This window comes from Phalacrocorax aristotelis, chromosome 1 (assembly GCF_949628215.1).
Source record: "Phalacrocorax aristotelis chromosome 1, bGulAri2.1, whole genome shotgun sequence".
Taxonomy (NCBI): Eukaryota; Metazoa; Chordata; class Aves; order Suliformes; family Phalacrocoracidae; genus Phalacrocorax; species Phalacrocorax aristotelis.
Window position 1 is genome coordinate 212,615,806 of NC_134276.1, and position 14,782 is coordinate 212,630,587.

At 38.8% G+C, this 14,782-nt stretch overlaps 1 protein-coding gene across 3 annotated transcripts in view; it reads right to left on the reverse strand.

The window, feature by feature from the left end:
- The window catches only part of CELF2 (CUGBP Elav-like family member 2), a 370,728-nt gene that overhangs the window by 293,059 nt on the left and 62,887 nt on the right, over positions 1-14,782 (reverse strand). For all 3 annotated transcript variants that reach the window (XM_075081629.1, XM_075081628.1, XM_075081634.1), the window contains exon 2: positions 12,302-12,337. In XM_075081629.1, the coding sequence (XP_074937730.1) occupies positions 12,302-12,337 (36 nt within the window). The remainder of the gene's footprint in view (positions 1-12,301; positions 12,338-14,782) is intronic.

Sequence of the window (14,782 nt, forward strand, 5' to 3'; positions counted from 1 at the left end):
ACAATGCAGGGAAACCAGGGAGGGGAGAAGGAATTTGGAGCATTTCCTTTTATTGGTACTCCTTATTTCCTTGTTTATTGTTTTTGTTAACTCTAGCCATAATTCTTTAAAGCTTTGTCTCACAGAATGAAGGTAATCCAAAGCTGCATTTACAAAAGGAAACATGTTTTTTGTTCATCCAAAGAAATCATCGCAACTGAAAGTTGGAAGAACACTGGACATCTGTGTCTCCTGAAAAGGTATAATATCAGGAGTTATAGACCCCTAAAATCCACAGAAAACAAGGATATAAAGCATCTTCTTATTGGTATGAAAAGAGGTTTGTCTAGGGACAGAGAAGATTTTCCTGCAGATGTTTCTTTCCATAGCTGCCTCTTCTCGACTTTGCCAGCCTGTCTTTCAAAGCAGCTGCTAGATAATACCAGATGGAGAGATGAACCACTGGCTGCCCCCTGAACAACAACTCTTATGCTGCTGGAAAGATAAACAGCTCCTGCCACATGTATTCTATTATCCAGCACCAGCTACCAAGGCCCTACAGTGTTCCACAAGTTAATAAAATATCATCTAAAGATCAAAATTTGAAAACCTGCATTAGAATAGCACGCCGAACTTGACTGCCAGACTTTCAACATCTGCCTGAGCTCTGGGTTTTTTCAAATGGGTGAATATCTAAAAGTGTCTGTTATGTCCCTAGCACTGTGAGACAAATTCGTGATGGGAATTTATTTCCCATTTACGTTGTGTTACCTGATGGAGCTGCTGAAGAAAGTCCATCACTCACAAGATAAAATGGAAGGCAGAAGAAATGGGGTAGAGTCTCTCACTGCTTTGCTCTAACTCTACAGCACTGCAATAAAGTATAAACGGCAAATTTTTTCCCAGTCCTTAAAGTAACTTTTTACTTATTTATTTATTTTTTAATCACCTCGAGTCTTTGCCATTCATCAGACTCACTGCTTTTACAGAAAAAACTTCAAGCGATCAATCTAAAACTCTTGCATTAATTCTATGAGGTTCAGATACCGGAGAAGTACCAGGGTTGTGGCATGAGTTCATGTGTAGCTCAGCCAAATCAATATCCCCTTTAAACCACATCACTCTTTTTCACCTTGCAAGTTTTGAAATAGAAGATATAGTTGCTGCTTTAACTGAATATTTTTCTTATATTATTTATTTTCCCATTCCTACACATGCAGTATTATCCTCAGGGATACTGTGGGTTTTTTCCTGTTCCAACTACTGAACTGTTATTTCCACGGGCATTTGCCATAACAGTGAGGAAAACCATCACCACTGCATCATTTCTATAAGAGAAAACTAACATGAAGTGACAAAACTTCCTGCTACTGTGTGCTCATAGTGGATTGAATACTTTCTTTGGGAGTAGGAGGTGACTCCACACACAACTCTGGACACAACTGTGCAGCTCCTCTGAAGAGCAGGTTACGTGGTGTGGGGGGGTGGGGAATCAATAAATAAAGACCCTTCATCGTTAATCATTTTCTGAATTTTTAAATCGGCCAGAACATTTACAAGTTGTACGTGAAGTTTCTTTTGTTGCCACCTTTTTCCTTGCCTCTCCCACTGCTCAGCACGCAGCCGGTGCTTTGGTTGCACAACTTTCAGCTGATGCCAGGGCCGGCTGCTGCACGGAGGCTGGAGCTCCTCTGGGGTCAGAGGTGCAATATCTATTCTGTTATTAGAGAAATTACTCAGTGCAATTTCACAGTTCAGCAAAGCAGGCTTTTTGCTTGTATGCACTGTGTGTGCATGCCTTAACAAGCGCTTAAAGTTTTTCTGCTTCTGTTCCTTCGTGGAAACATCCATCTTTAACAGCTTTAGAAATGTAAGTGAGCATGGTCTCTTCTACTTAACTTTAATAAGGAATTACTACCCTGGATATAATAAGGTTTCTAAAGAACTGGACTTCCCTCTCTGCTATAAATTCAGGAACAAAAAAGTGAACTCTATGCTTTAGATAAAAACTGAAGAAAGTAACAGGTGGCTTTTTAGTAACGTGATTACTTTTATTATTACATTCTGAATATTCAGTGTTAGCAGCAACCATCTCTTCTTGTGAATGCCTTTCCAAATTCAATTGCTTTATCTGAGTTATCTCTGTTTATTTCTGCAGGGGCAGGATAGGGGAAAAGTAATGCTATTTCTGCAATATTTTATTTTATTTACTCTCAATGAAAATGAGAAGTTCTTTTTTACAGCTGCACAGTCTGTAATGTCAGCTCCAAGCAATCAGCCAAAAAAACCCTCCACAGTCACTTTGCAGGTTTAAAATTAAAAAAAAAAAAAAAAAAGAAAAAAAGAAAAAAGAGAAAGAAGAAATCAATTCATGTTGTCACAGCCTATCTAGAGTCATATTGTCCCTAGCCATTGATACAGAATGAGAACATCTGGGGATTCAATTACTCATGACATGAATAATAATATTTCATTTTTGTTAAATAAAACTTTTTAGTTGCAGGAACTTCTGCTTACTTCACCATGCGATCATGGAATGAAAGCTACCAGTGACTGAGACAAGCTACAGTCTCTTTGGCATCCACGAGCGCATCAGTGCGGGCACATCTGTACGCCCCCATAGAAAATCTTAACAAAGAAAATAATTTTTGAACATCTATTTAAAGATGGAATATTGCATTCAGTTTTGGGCCCCTCGGGACAAGAAGGGCCTTGAGGGGCCGGAGCGTGTCCAGAGAAGGGCAGCGGGGCTGGGGCAGGGTCTGGAGCACAAGTGTGCTGGGGGGCGGCTGAGGGGGCTGGGGGGGTTTAGCCTGGAGAAGAGGGGGCTGAGGGGAGCCCTTCTCGCTCTCTGCAGCTGCCTGAAAGGAGGCTGTAGTGAGGTGGGGGCTGGTCTCTTCTCCCAAAGTACTAGCGATAGAATGAGAGGAAATGGCCTCAAGCTGTGACAGGGGAGGTTTAGATTGGATATTGGCAAAAAATTCTTTACTGAAAGAGCACTCAGGCACTGGAACAGGCTGCCCAGAGAGGTGGTGGAGTCGCCATCCCTGGAGGTATTTAAAAGACGTGTAGATGTGGCACTTCAGGGCATGGTTTAGGAGACATGGCAGTGTTGGGTTGATGGTTGGACTTGCTGATCCTAGAGGTCTTTTCCAACCTTAATGATTCTATGATGCTATGGGCTCCTGAGCTCCAAGCCCTAGCAGATTTCCTAAATGTCACAGCCACCTTTTAAGAACTTGAATTAATAGCCTGGTCCAGAAAAGCACATTTGCCCTTTGAACCAAAGTCAGTGGCACCTGCAGTTGTCCAGTACTTTGGATTAACCCAAACCATATCTCTAAATAGTATTAGGAGTAATTTTGGCCCTTATTTTACGCTTTTACTTCATGATTCTCATTGCATGTTTCAAGAAGATGCTACCAAAACTGGGTTTCTACATGTATATTCTTCTTTCTTAATCAAATAGAGCTGTCTCTTAGCAATAAAGTTGGGATCAAATCAGATAACACACATTTTACAGCAAGGAGTAAGCAGCAATACTCATGCTAAAATTGCACTGACTTGTACAATCACTTTGATATCAGCAGGACTCTTCTCCAAAATTAAGCATGTGAACAGTTGTGAGGTGAGTAGCTAAAAGTTCATAAGCAAAATAATCAAATGGCTGAAAGTCAGTTTGTTTGGGTTTTTTTTTGTGGTTTTGTTGTTTTTTTTTTTTGTGGGGGAGTGTGGTTGGTGAAGCCTGGTATCGTGTTTCCCTCCTTCTTTCTCCATGGACATTCATTAAGGTTAGAGTATGGCAAACAGACATGTTTTCCATCTACTTCACATCATCATGGCTTTGCTGAGGCTTAAATGTTCCCTGTAGAAATAGTGAGAAAGCTCTAAAAATTCCAAGGGTCTGAATGAAAAATATTTTCCATTATAGCCCAGCTAACAGAAGCGCTGCGCTGGCGCTTTGCTGTTGTAGAAGTGCTGTGTAGGGCACAACTCGCAAAACGCATAGGGAGACCGTACACAGAAAGTGGGGTAGGTCCTCAGTGGCTCCGAACCGGCAAAACATCATCGCTAGCAAGAGAGTTCCAGCACCGCTCTGAGACACTGCTCCGAACACGTGAGTTTGGGGCTCACAGTCTTCTGCTGACCACAGAAAAGCTTTAGGGGCTGCCTGCTCCTAACGGCAGGGCACAGGCGGGAAAATTTGCATCGTCTCATAGGAGGAATCTCATGTCAGCACCCTCAAAAAATAAAAAACAGTTACCAATTACTTCTTGCAGATCTCGTGTCTGGCTTTATGTAACGTATCTAGTCCCACTGTGATCATTGCCTTTTAAAAATGTGTAACATTTATGGACTCCAGTAAAAATGTTTTTAATATAATGTAGATGAGGTATAAACAGTGAACCTTGAACACTGGGGAATATGTTAGATTCTTGGGGGGTTTTTTAACCTCTTTAAATAATTTACTAAGAATTGTCTAAGGTTTTCTTGTAATTCATAGCAAATCTTTTGGAATCATTAAAATAGTTGCAATTTTTGTAAATGTTACAATAGCTATTATTTCATAAATAAAAGCAATGCTCAGAAGGCAGAGAACATTGCAGAGAGCACTAAACCAGAGTCTCTGCTCTCTTACAAGGGTCAGTGTGGGTTTCCTAGCACTGTCCCATCCATGCATCCTACTGCTGCTCTTCTGGGACCAATGGGAAGGATGACACACAAAAAAATCCTGTATATCAGCAGTTCATTTCTCACTGTTTATAAAACACAATATTATAATCTGTATATACCATAATATATACATTATAATATATGATACATGCCTTGCCTACACTGTAGCAAAGGTACTAAGAGTAAGTTTCTCAACTCTGCCACGTCAGCAAAGCTCTCCTTGACTTCTGTGCCTGGGCTGTTTCTCCAGAGGCAGATGAGTTTACACCTTTTTTTTCCCCCCACGTGCATATTTACATCTGAAGTTATCCCCACAAGTTTCATCCTTCGCACTGGCTTTCTAAATAACGTTGCTCTGATGATTTTAAGTGCTAAAACAACACTTAAGCAAAGGATACACACAAATGACTAACTTGGACAGCAAGGATTTCAACTGAGCTGGGAAATAAAGTGAGAAGTTGAAAAAAAGCTTTGTATTTTAAGGTGGTTTCCTTTGCTGTTTGTTATATCATGATGACCTCTCAAAATCCACCTGTAATGGTCCTTTTCTGTATCTTCATTCAAACTGCTGACTGAAGGCACATTTTTTGAACAAACCCAAGAAATACCATTCCTGTGTCAAAGGTTCTCCCCAGACCAATGTAAATTTAACTTAAACCAGTAAGATATTGCCGTGCTATTAAGTGGAACAGATAATGAACCTAAATAACTGCTCAATCTTATTAGTGTAGCCCTCATATACCTTCTGTTTTTCTTCAAGCCCTGCTGCTTAGCATTCATACTGCCTGATTTGAGAGTAAAATTAGATTATAGGAATGCGTGCTTTTTACAAGAGGTCTTTTATTTGTTCCATAAAGTATTTAGCACTCTTTAGGCACTATATAAATAAAAATAATCACGATCTTGGAATTCACCTTCAGGAATGGAAATGAAGAGATCTGAGTCCTTTCATTTCTGCTGCACGTTATCCTCATTGGGCACGTATGGACGGCAATGCTTTGTAAGACAAGTTAAAAAGATGCTTGGAAGTCTAGTAGAGGTGAATAACAGAAAAAAAAGAGAAGGGAATATGTCTCTAGTTTTAGAGTTTTACAATAGGGAATAAAAATAAAAGTCCTACCAGACTTTTAAGATAAAGGTCTGCCGTCAAATTCATTAGTGTTTGTGAGGGATGCTAACAATTGAAAAATGATTGTGGGTTCAAAAACGCAGGTCACTGAGTAAAATAACTTACACTCATTTTAAGATTCAAAGGCTGTGTATAATTAGGAGCCCTTTCAAGACTACGAGCTGTGATTTCTGAGGACTCTGCAACCGCGAGAAGAGTTACTGCCTTCTGGGTCAGAGCCTTACCAAGTCCAACGATCATCTTTGTTCGACTTTCCCCCCTCCTTCCCAGGGTCTATATTTAGGACTTAAGTACCAAATATCGAAAGTTTTTTTGAGGTTAAGCATGCCAATGTCCTCAAAACTCCAGTAGGCATCAGTTTACGTCACTTGGCACTTTAACACTTATAAAACTCAGGCTGCTAGGACTCACCTTAAATTAAAGCTATCATCAGGTGATACATCTAGTCTACTCTATTCCCCAGGCTCCACTTTCAGGCAATAGAGAAAGAAAAACAAGTCCCCAAGGTTATTCACCCTGTCCTGAGATAAGGCACCTATTTCTCTTAATTTCTCCCCTTTTTCCTTAGAATGAGGACTTCAGTGACAGCTAAATTTAGGAAATGTGAATCCTGCCATTGGTATCTTAGTAATTTTTGAATGCAAGTCATCAGTAAGCACATATGGATAATCACCTCTATGCTCCTTAGGCTCCTCTTAAGATTTTAAAAATACCTCTTCAGGAAGGGATCAGATTGCACATAAGTGTGTTTTAAGATTAACATTAGCTGTAAAAAACATATTTCAAAATGGATGTAAAACAACAACAACAAAAAATGCCAACAGCTACTAGAAGGAATAACTCCATGTCACATTTTAATGATGTGGAAGCTTTCCTTAGAAAAAATAAAAATCAGAATAGTGAAGAGACAACTTGTGTATTATTTCCTCGAAAAAAAAACCTGGATTCACTTACAATAACATAAAATTCATTACCACCCCAAATAATTGCTGTAATTTATATTACAGCACCTCAGAAAGACCAAACAACATCAGGGCATTCCTATACAGCACATACAATGGGTAATAGGCAGTCCTGCTTGCAGTACAGAAGAACAGCTCAAAGGTTAGATGAAAGAAAATAGTATTTAGAAATAAGCATCCGAGGCGTAGAGAAAGGTCAAATATAAGATTTTTTTAAATTATTTTTTAAGGGAGTGATTATTTAAATTCAAGTCTCAATTTAAAATAATGATTTTCTTTAGAAAATGGCAGGCATCCAAATTATGGAAAACCTGCTCTTTAAGACAGTTGACTTGAGAACATTTAAATATCAAGGGCTGGAATCTTTTTCTTTTCTTTTTAATGATGTGGTTTCAGAAAAGATACAAGATGATATCATTTCCAAAGACTAATTCTGGTTAGCTACATATAGTTTGACATTCAGGAGATTTTAACGTTATCAGCTACCACTGCCTGCCACCCGGGATGAACAACATTTTCTTGACCTATTATTTATATGCCTCTAAACTAAAGTGAGTTTTGAGAAGGGATTTGGAGGTGGAAAGAACTTCTCCATTAGAAGAGAGAGTCACAAATGGACAACGCCAAATCCCTGCTTTACTTAAGGGAGAATAAAACTTCAGTAAACGTTATATCAAGGTAAGGAAAATTCTGTCGCAGGCTGGCAGAGACACACGCACGGTGTAGGCGGATGGGCGCTCGAGCCTGATATGACTGGCAGAGCAGCACTGGTGGCATCAGAGGACGTCCACAGTATATGAAACATGAGGGGCGAAAGGTGTAACCTGGTGTTCTCAAAGTGAGAGAAATCGCTTGGCAGATGAGCTGAAGGGAACCAGAAGAGCAAACCCAGAAGCTAACCCCAGCTCCCACCATCCCTGCAAAACCAGTGAAGACAGCAATTGAGATGTCAAGTAGGACTTTAGTCCATGCCCCTATTACTGTCAGGAAAAAAATCCTTTTCATTTTATAGTAATTAAAATGCTCATAGATGTTTTATTAACTCACTCTACAGAGCCACATAGATTTTATAATTCATCCGAGCACTTACAAGTAGTTACTTGGGTTAGGCTGTCAAGACAGAAATGATTCAAAACCTTGTGTACTTAGCTCCTTGGAAGACATATCATTCCCTAACACAATGGTATGAGAAAGACTGCTGACAGTTAGTGATCAAGAGATTTCATTTTGCTTGTCATATGGTGGGTTGTCAATTCTTCTTTTCCCCTTAGATAAAAGATTAGTTGCATTAGATTTAAATAATGGTGAAGTTGCAGGTTAACATTTTTCAAAAGTACCAAAGTGACTTCAGTACTTAAATTCTATTTTCAAAATGCTTTAGACACGCAAGAACAGAAGTCTTTACAGTAAATGGAACTTAGACGTTATTAAAGAAATTTATGGAAAAGTGGAGGATAAAACCCCAACTCAGGAGGGCTTAAAAATTTGTACCCTACTCCAGACCACTAGTTTAAAATATATAAAGATTGAAAATCATGACAATTCTAAGACAAGCTAAAGATTTAAATCTCCATTATGAACATACTAGATTGTTTTTACATCAATGTACCATTACATTTTGTTGCAGCTTTCCTCCCACTCTTCTAAAAAAAAATTCTAAATGACAGTTTTAAGGTGGCCTTTACCTCAAAATACAAGTTTTCCTGAGTTATGCTGAAGTTTTAAACAGGGGCTGCAGAGATCTTTCTAAATTTTTTTCTATGAGAAATATCTATGCAAATTATTCTCTTGATTTTTTTTTAAAAAAGTAAATAAGAAGAGATTAGAGGAGAAAGTGGCCGTTTAAACTTTACTCCCTCCCCCAAGTAAAATGCAAAATTGAGCCACTTATGTAGCAGCTCAATTACTTTTATGTAAAGTGGAAAAGTAGCCCAGGTTTTACTTCTGTTATCATTACTATCCCAGTACTAAGCAAATAAATAATCCATGTGGTTAGTCTATATTTAAAATATTTGTTCTTCTTTAAATATAAAGTAACTTTCACAGAAACAAACAGAAGTGGCTAGAGACTGAAATCATTCCTTTGATATTGAAGCTGAGCATTTTCTCGTTTAAGCTCCCAACATCATCTCTCTGGTGCCCGTAGGGCTTTGCACTGTGCTCGAGCGCTCCACCTCGCCAATTTACTGCTCCCTTCGCCTGCTTAGCTCGGATGCTGCTCCGTGAAAGGGTGGTTACAAGCTGAGGTACCACAAGGTTTGAGGAGCTTATCTTCATTCATTAATTGTTCTGTATCATGTTTAAATGGTGGATTTCCCAGGTTAAGGTATATTTCTTCTAATACATTTAGTTTGCCCCATTATCGCAGGTACCATCTATGCAATGCTGAGAGCAAATACAGTTTGAAATAGGACTGCCAGAGCAGCTATAGAACATCTAAAAGGAAAAAAAAATAGGCCAGACCTTTATTAAATTTTAAAGTATGCCTTCGCTACACTCTTGTAAAGATCCAAATAGGGTATTCAAATCTCTAGAGATCACCAGTATAATTTCTTTATCATGTTCCATTTAAAATTTAATTATGTAGTCTACAACATGAAGTATCTGAGTACTCTAAATAGGTCATGCAATGAACAACTTAATAATATTATAAAGTTTTCCTTGTGAAGATCCGTTCTTTGATATTCTGTTGCAGACAGAAAGGCTTTCTTCAAAAAAAAATATATACGTTCGTAGATATAATGTAATTTAATATAGAAATTGTAAAGCTTCTTTATCATATTTTAAGTTTAAATTTCCAATTCCTTTTCTAGCCCGAGCTTTCCAAGATCATCAGAAATAACTGGTAAATTAGAACTGACACAATATAATCATGCTGAATATTTTTCTATCTTTCTACAGGCAAAGTTGATCTATTAGCTTTCCTTCTAAATGATGTCCACCAACTTAGATTTTTCTACTTTTGCCTATCAATTATATACATTCTTCCGTGGCAAGACATAAGGGAATTTCTTCTTTTTCTTAAAAATAAACATTGGACATCAATCAGCGGTATTTAATGCCAAATGACTGTATTAAAAATCACCATTTACCAAGACACCTTGTTATATTTTCTCTTTTAAAAATGCACATAAGTTACCTCTCTTGGTTGCTGTAGGAGAATAGAAAATATTCAAAATATTCTCTTCAGTAACTTTGACTATTTACAGGGCTTCCTGGGAACAAATCCCCAACTCCTCTTCTGTAACTCAACCACGTAAAATTCAGAAGGAGTTTTGGGAAATTTTTTAAATTTTTTTTTTTTTTTAATTGCAACAAAAAATTAATGCCACTTGTGCCTAAATCTTCCTGACAGTCAGACAAAATATTCAAGTCCAGACCAATCTGCTCACACCTACATCGCTTGCAGCAAAAACCCTTTCACCAGGTTTACAAATGCTTGAAAAGGATTCGATCAACGCTGGCCACAAACATGCCCACGAATCGGTATTGCCCTGAGACAGGCAGCGTCTTTACCTGCACAAATGAGAGTTAGATTTCTAGGATTACAGAGGACTTTTTGTGCCCAACGGGACAAAATACAACGAGCACAGTAACTATGGGAAAGCAGTTATTAGTTTCATCATTTCAAGTTACAACACCTAAAATTTTATACCCTGTAAAGCAGTTGCAGGGTGAAGGTGGGAGAAGATGTGGTGTTGGTGGGGAAATTAGACTGTTTCACTGTTGTGAATTAATAATAGCAAAATGGTTCACTTGGCGTTTGAAAGAAGAACAAAATTTATTAGATTAATACATCACAACATAAGATTAAAAACCCCAAGGAACCGCTTGTTAGAGAAATGCAGGAACAGGTGAATCCCTGAGAAGGCTGGAGGACTAGCCAACCTGCGCACAGCTGTAAACATTTGTTTTAGATCAAGACAAGATCGTTGGTTTTAATATTTATAACACAATTACAATGCCTTGTGCACATTGCTTGTATAATCTGATTTTTACTTGCAACATCTTGCCACAGTTGAAATTAAAGACTTGTGGTAATCATTCAAAAAACACATTTAGTCAATCATTAATGGTGGGTATGAAACTGGATGTTTATTCAAGCACCTATATCCCTCATTTTAACTTTAATTTAAAATGGAATTCATTTCTTCAGTACAAGGACTTCATGTTTCCAGTATATTAGTCATGTAATACCTAACCAGTTAGGGGCATGCAGTCAAACTGGAAATATTTTAGCACTAAAACCAGGAAAAGATACAGTTAAGCAGTGTTATTTACATTCCTAATCCAGGAGACAGCTACTCTGCTGAATCCCTATTTTTATTTTTTTTTGTATGATTGAAGAATTTTAATTCTTTTGGAATGAAGGTGAATAAAATCTTTCACGTGTCATGTCATGATCATTGGTCAGCACTTCGAATGCTTGGCAAAATTCCACCAGCGTGTTTGCTTGCGCAACTTATCATCAAGTGAAGGCAAGTCATAAGAAGAAAGGTATCCAATAAATGAACAACTGATATAAATGACACAAGTTTTTACCCACAAAACAAGGTGATAGATTACAAAGGGGGAAAACCCCATCACATACAGTGAAAATCTACTTTTTTACAGCTCAACAACATAGTCAAACCACCTAATATGCACCACACGCTCCATAAAGAAAGGTAGATATCTTTTCTCTGCCTTAGAAGCAGAAATAACTTGTACGTGTTACCATGCTTAAAGGAAACTGATTTTCTTGTTGAAATATCTTTCTAAATTATATATTGTATAAACTACAATATTGGCGTTAATCAGAGGATAACAACCCCTCCCCCAAACCATGACCTCATTAAAAAACCTGCACCCCAAACAGCAAAACCGGTGGCAGAAGGTGCAAGAAGACTGAGAGCACCATTTTTTTTCTCACCAAGCATCTCTGCTACGTGACAGGTTACAATATCAGACTTTTTTTGTTTCCCTTCTTTCCACCCTTTTCTCTATCTGCATGATTACAGCATTTTATTGCATCCTCTGACAATATGTAGGCAGGTCTGTCTTCAAAAACCTCTGTTGCAGCCTGGGAGTCTTGTCTAGTTCTATTATTTTTTGAAAAGCTTTCTCAGCATTGAAGAATTTGGTCTAAGCTGCTTTCCTGCTTTCCAAATGAAAATGCCTTAAGATCACAGTGTTTTTCCCTCCTACCTCCAAGTTTCCCTCCCCTCATCCCTCAGGTGAAATTTAAAGCAAAAGCCAAACCACCTGCAACGGGTATAATTGCACAGCTGGAAGAAAGCCACATCTGGGATTTTTCTCATCAGGCGCACAACTGTGCTAAGCCTCAAAGCAACTTCAACGCGTCGCTTTAAGCTGCGTAGCTTTGGTTACGCCGGTATTTCACAGTCATTTGTCTGTCTATGGCATGCAGTGTGCGCTCTCCTCTCTGCACCTCCAGTGCTCAATATCCCGGCAGTTTTCCTTAGGGGAAGGATCATGTTCTGGCTCAAAAGGTCATGCTTCTTTCAGCACCTTCCAGACATTGATACACAGATGCAGTATAGAGCAACTCGCTTACCTTGGTAATGTTCCAGATAACTCTGTGGCGGTTTCTCTGAAAGACACGAGGTGAGGAAAAATTAGCTTGTATTTAAAGAAGCTATAAAGTTTTAAAGACACCTTTATACTGCCTGTAATTTTCAGGAGTGCAGACACACATACACAGCTTTATACGCAAATGCGTCATTTGCGGATGCGACGTCTGCATGATCATATACACAAGAATGTGAAAAACAGATGATGGAGTGTGATCTAAGGATTTCATCAGAATAAAGTTCTTAATGGTTCAATTACTCATTTTTTTAGGCATAAAATTATCACTATTTCAAATGCCAGCACTGTATGATCCTACATAGCCAAAATGTAGCACTGGGCCAATTTTCTGGTGGAAAAAGTTCCCTTTTTTCAGTACTGCAGCAAAAGCAAGACGTTAGACAGATTTATAACCGTGTCATGCACTGAAAATTATGCCGTGTTAATGTTAAATCCATTGTATTGAGGTTTAGGCAATACATATTTTCCAAATTTGTGATTTTTTGATTCAGTTTACTTGATTGAATCTGTTTTGTGGGTTTGCAATTTGTTTGTGGGAAACTGCGTGTGAGATAGTGAAAGCAGGCTATTGTAACCAGTATGTCACATTAAGGCACAATGAAATACATTATCATTTCCTATGTACACAATCCCTAAAATACATCCCAGATCTACCACCACTCTATGTCCTTGCTCCCCTCCCCAGCACATTTGCTTAGACCTTATCCAAACATCAGGAAAAGAGCTGGATAGCTCCATTTTTCCTTTCTCTCCCATGTATAAGACCATAAAAACATCCAGCAAGGAGGCATAAAGGTGTTCATCCTCCTGCACTTGGCCAGAGGTCCATCTCATTTCACACTTTGCTCATCCAGTGGTGAAATCTCTGCCCTATGTTTAAGTTTGCTGCACGAAAGGTAGCTGGTTAGTTCATACCCTGTTTGCTTCAGCTGACACCCAGATTGCAAAATTCCACATCTGTAGCTCTGAACTTGTGTCTTGGGACAATTCTCAACATAATACTCGCTTCTTGTTTACAGCTGTGGAAGAGAAAATCCTTCCATCCACTTTTACATACGGGGTGGGGGGGGAAATCTAATATTTTTTTCTGGGGGGTGGGGGGGGTGGGGGGTGGGGGTGGTAAAGACCAGATCCCAAAATCCTCCTTGCCTTAACAATTCCCAAAACCATGGATCTCATGATCTCTACGTATGGAACCAAGCTTACACGTTTTTGTTGCAAGGGTACAAACCTTATCAATACAGATTGAACACCCAAGCCTAATTTCTTTAGGAATCCAAAGAAAATAAAAGAAAAAAGAAATATATTTTTGAAGGCTCTTCAGAGCTTTACTATGTTCCGAAGCCACTTTTTTGATGGGGCAGCTGGAGAGTTGTTATAGTAAAAACACAATAATTCAAAGCTCTTGTTTAGTTCTAGACCCCCATGCTTTTTGGTGCTATATGAACTATGAGCAGCTACAAGGGTCTTGGTTTTTTAATTATTAATTTTTTTTTTATCGAGCACCCCACAGTGACACCCAGGCCTTTTCCTTAATGGTTACACCGGCAATTGTAAACTCCATTACAGTGTCTGAGAAGATAATGGTCCCTCTAAACATGCACGGCTTTGCATTTTCTTTGAGTCTCTATCTTCAAGCTGTGCAGTTTGCTGGTCACAGAAGGTTGCCTTAAACCTCCCAGTGTTTTGCTTCAGAAGGCACAGATCAGAACTGTGTTCAGTGGTTGCAAAGAGGAATACACAAAGAATAAAAAGATGGCTCACACCCTTTTCTTGCACACAGCATTCAGCAACAGAGGAGCCGATATTTAAGCCCTCCCAGAAGAGCCAGCTCCCGCCCAGCAGAGGCGGGCAGGTACGTATTTAGCAGGTGCCTGTCAGGAACAAAGTCCATGATATAAACGGCATCGAAGTTGAGAGCTAGGGGCGAGAGGAGGAGAATGTAAAGAGATATGAAAATGAAATTAGAGTGGAGCAATACAGAGTTGATTTCTATGGGGTAGTTTGATACAGCTGTACATTTTAGATACTTTATTTTCATCAAACTCCTGCGCACTGGTATCATAGCGCCTCATTTTTCAAGCCCTACTCATAATTTATACAGTTCAAAGAATTAATATATTTTTTGTAACCTATCAAAGAACTGGATCACTAAATGGTTCCAACAGCCAGGAAATTTTTCCCTTGTGCCAATAATCACAGGCATCATCTCCTTTCACTGAAATGCTTTTTTGGGGAAAGAACCTGGACTAAAAAGTCAGGCTGGGCGTTGCTTTGTTTCTTCTTCTGAAGGCGCTCCCTAGCCTTTAGCTACATATTATCGCTTTAATAACAGAACGGCACAAACCTCGTTGCTTTAGGGTATGGGAGCACATTTTATAAAACAGCAGTTGCTCATCCAGCTTAGAGAGACAACCGGGCAAATTGCAGATGGGTATTGCAGGAA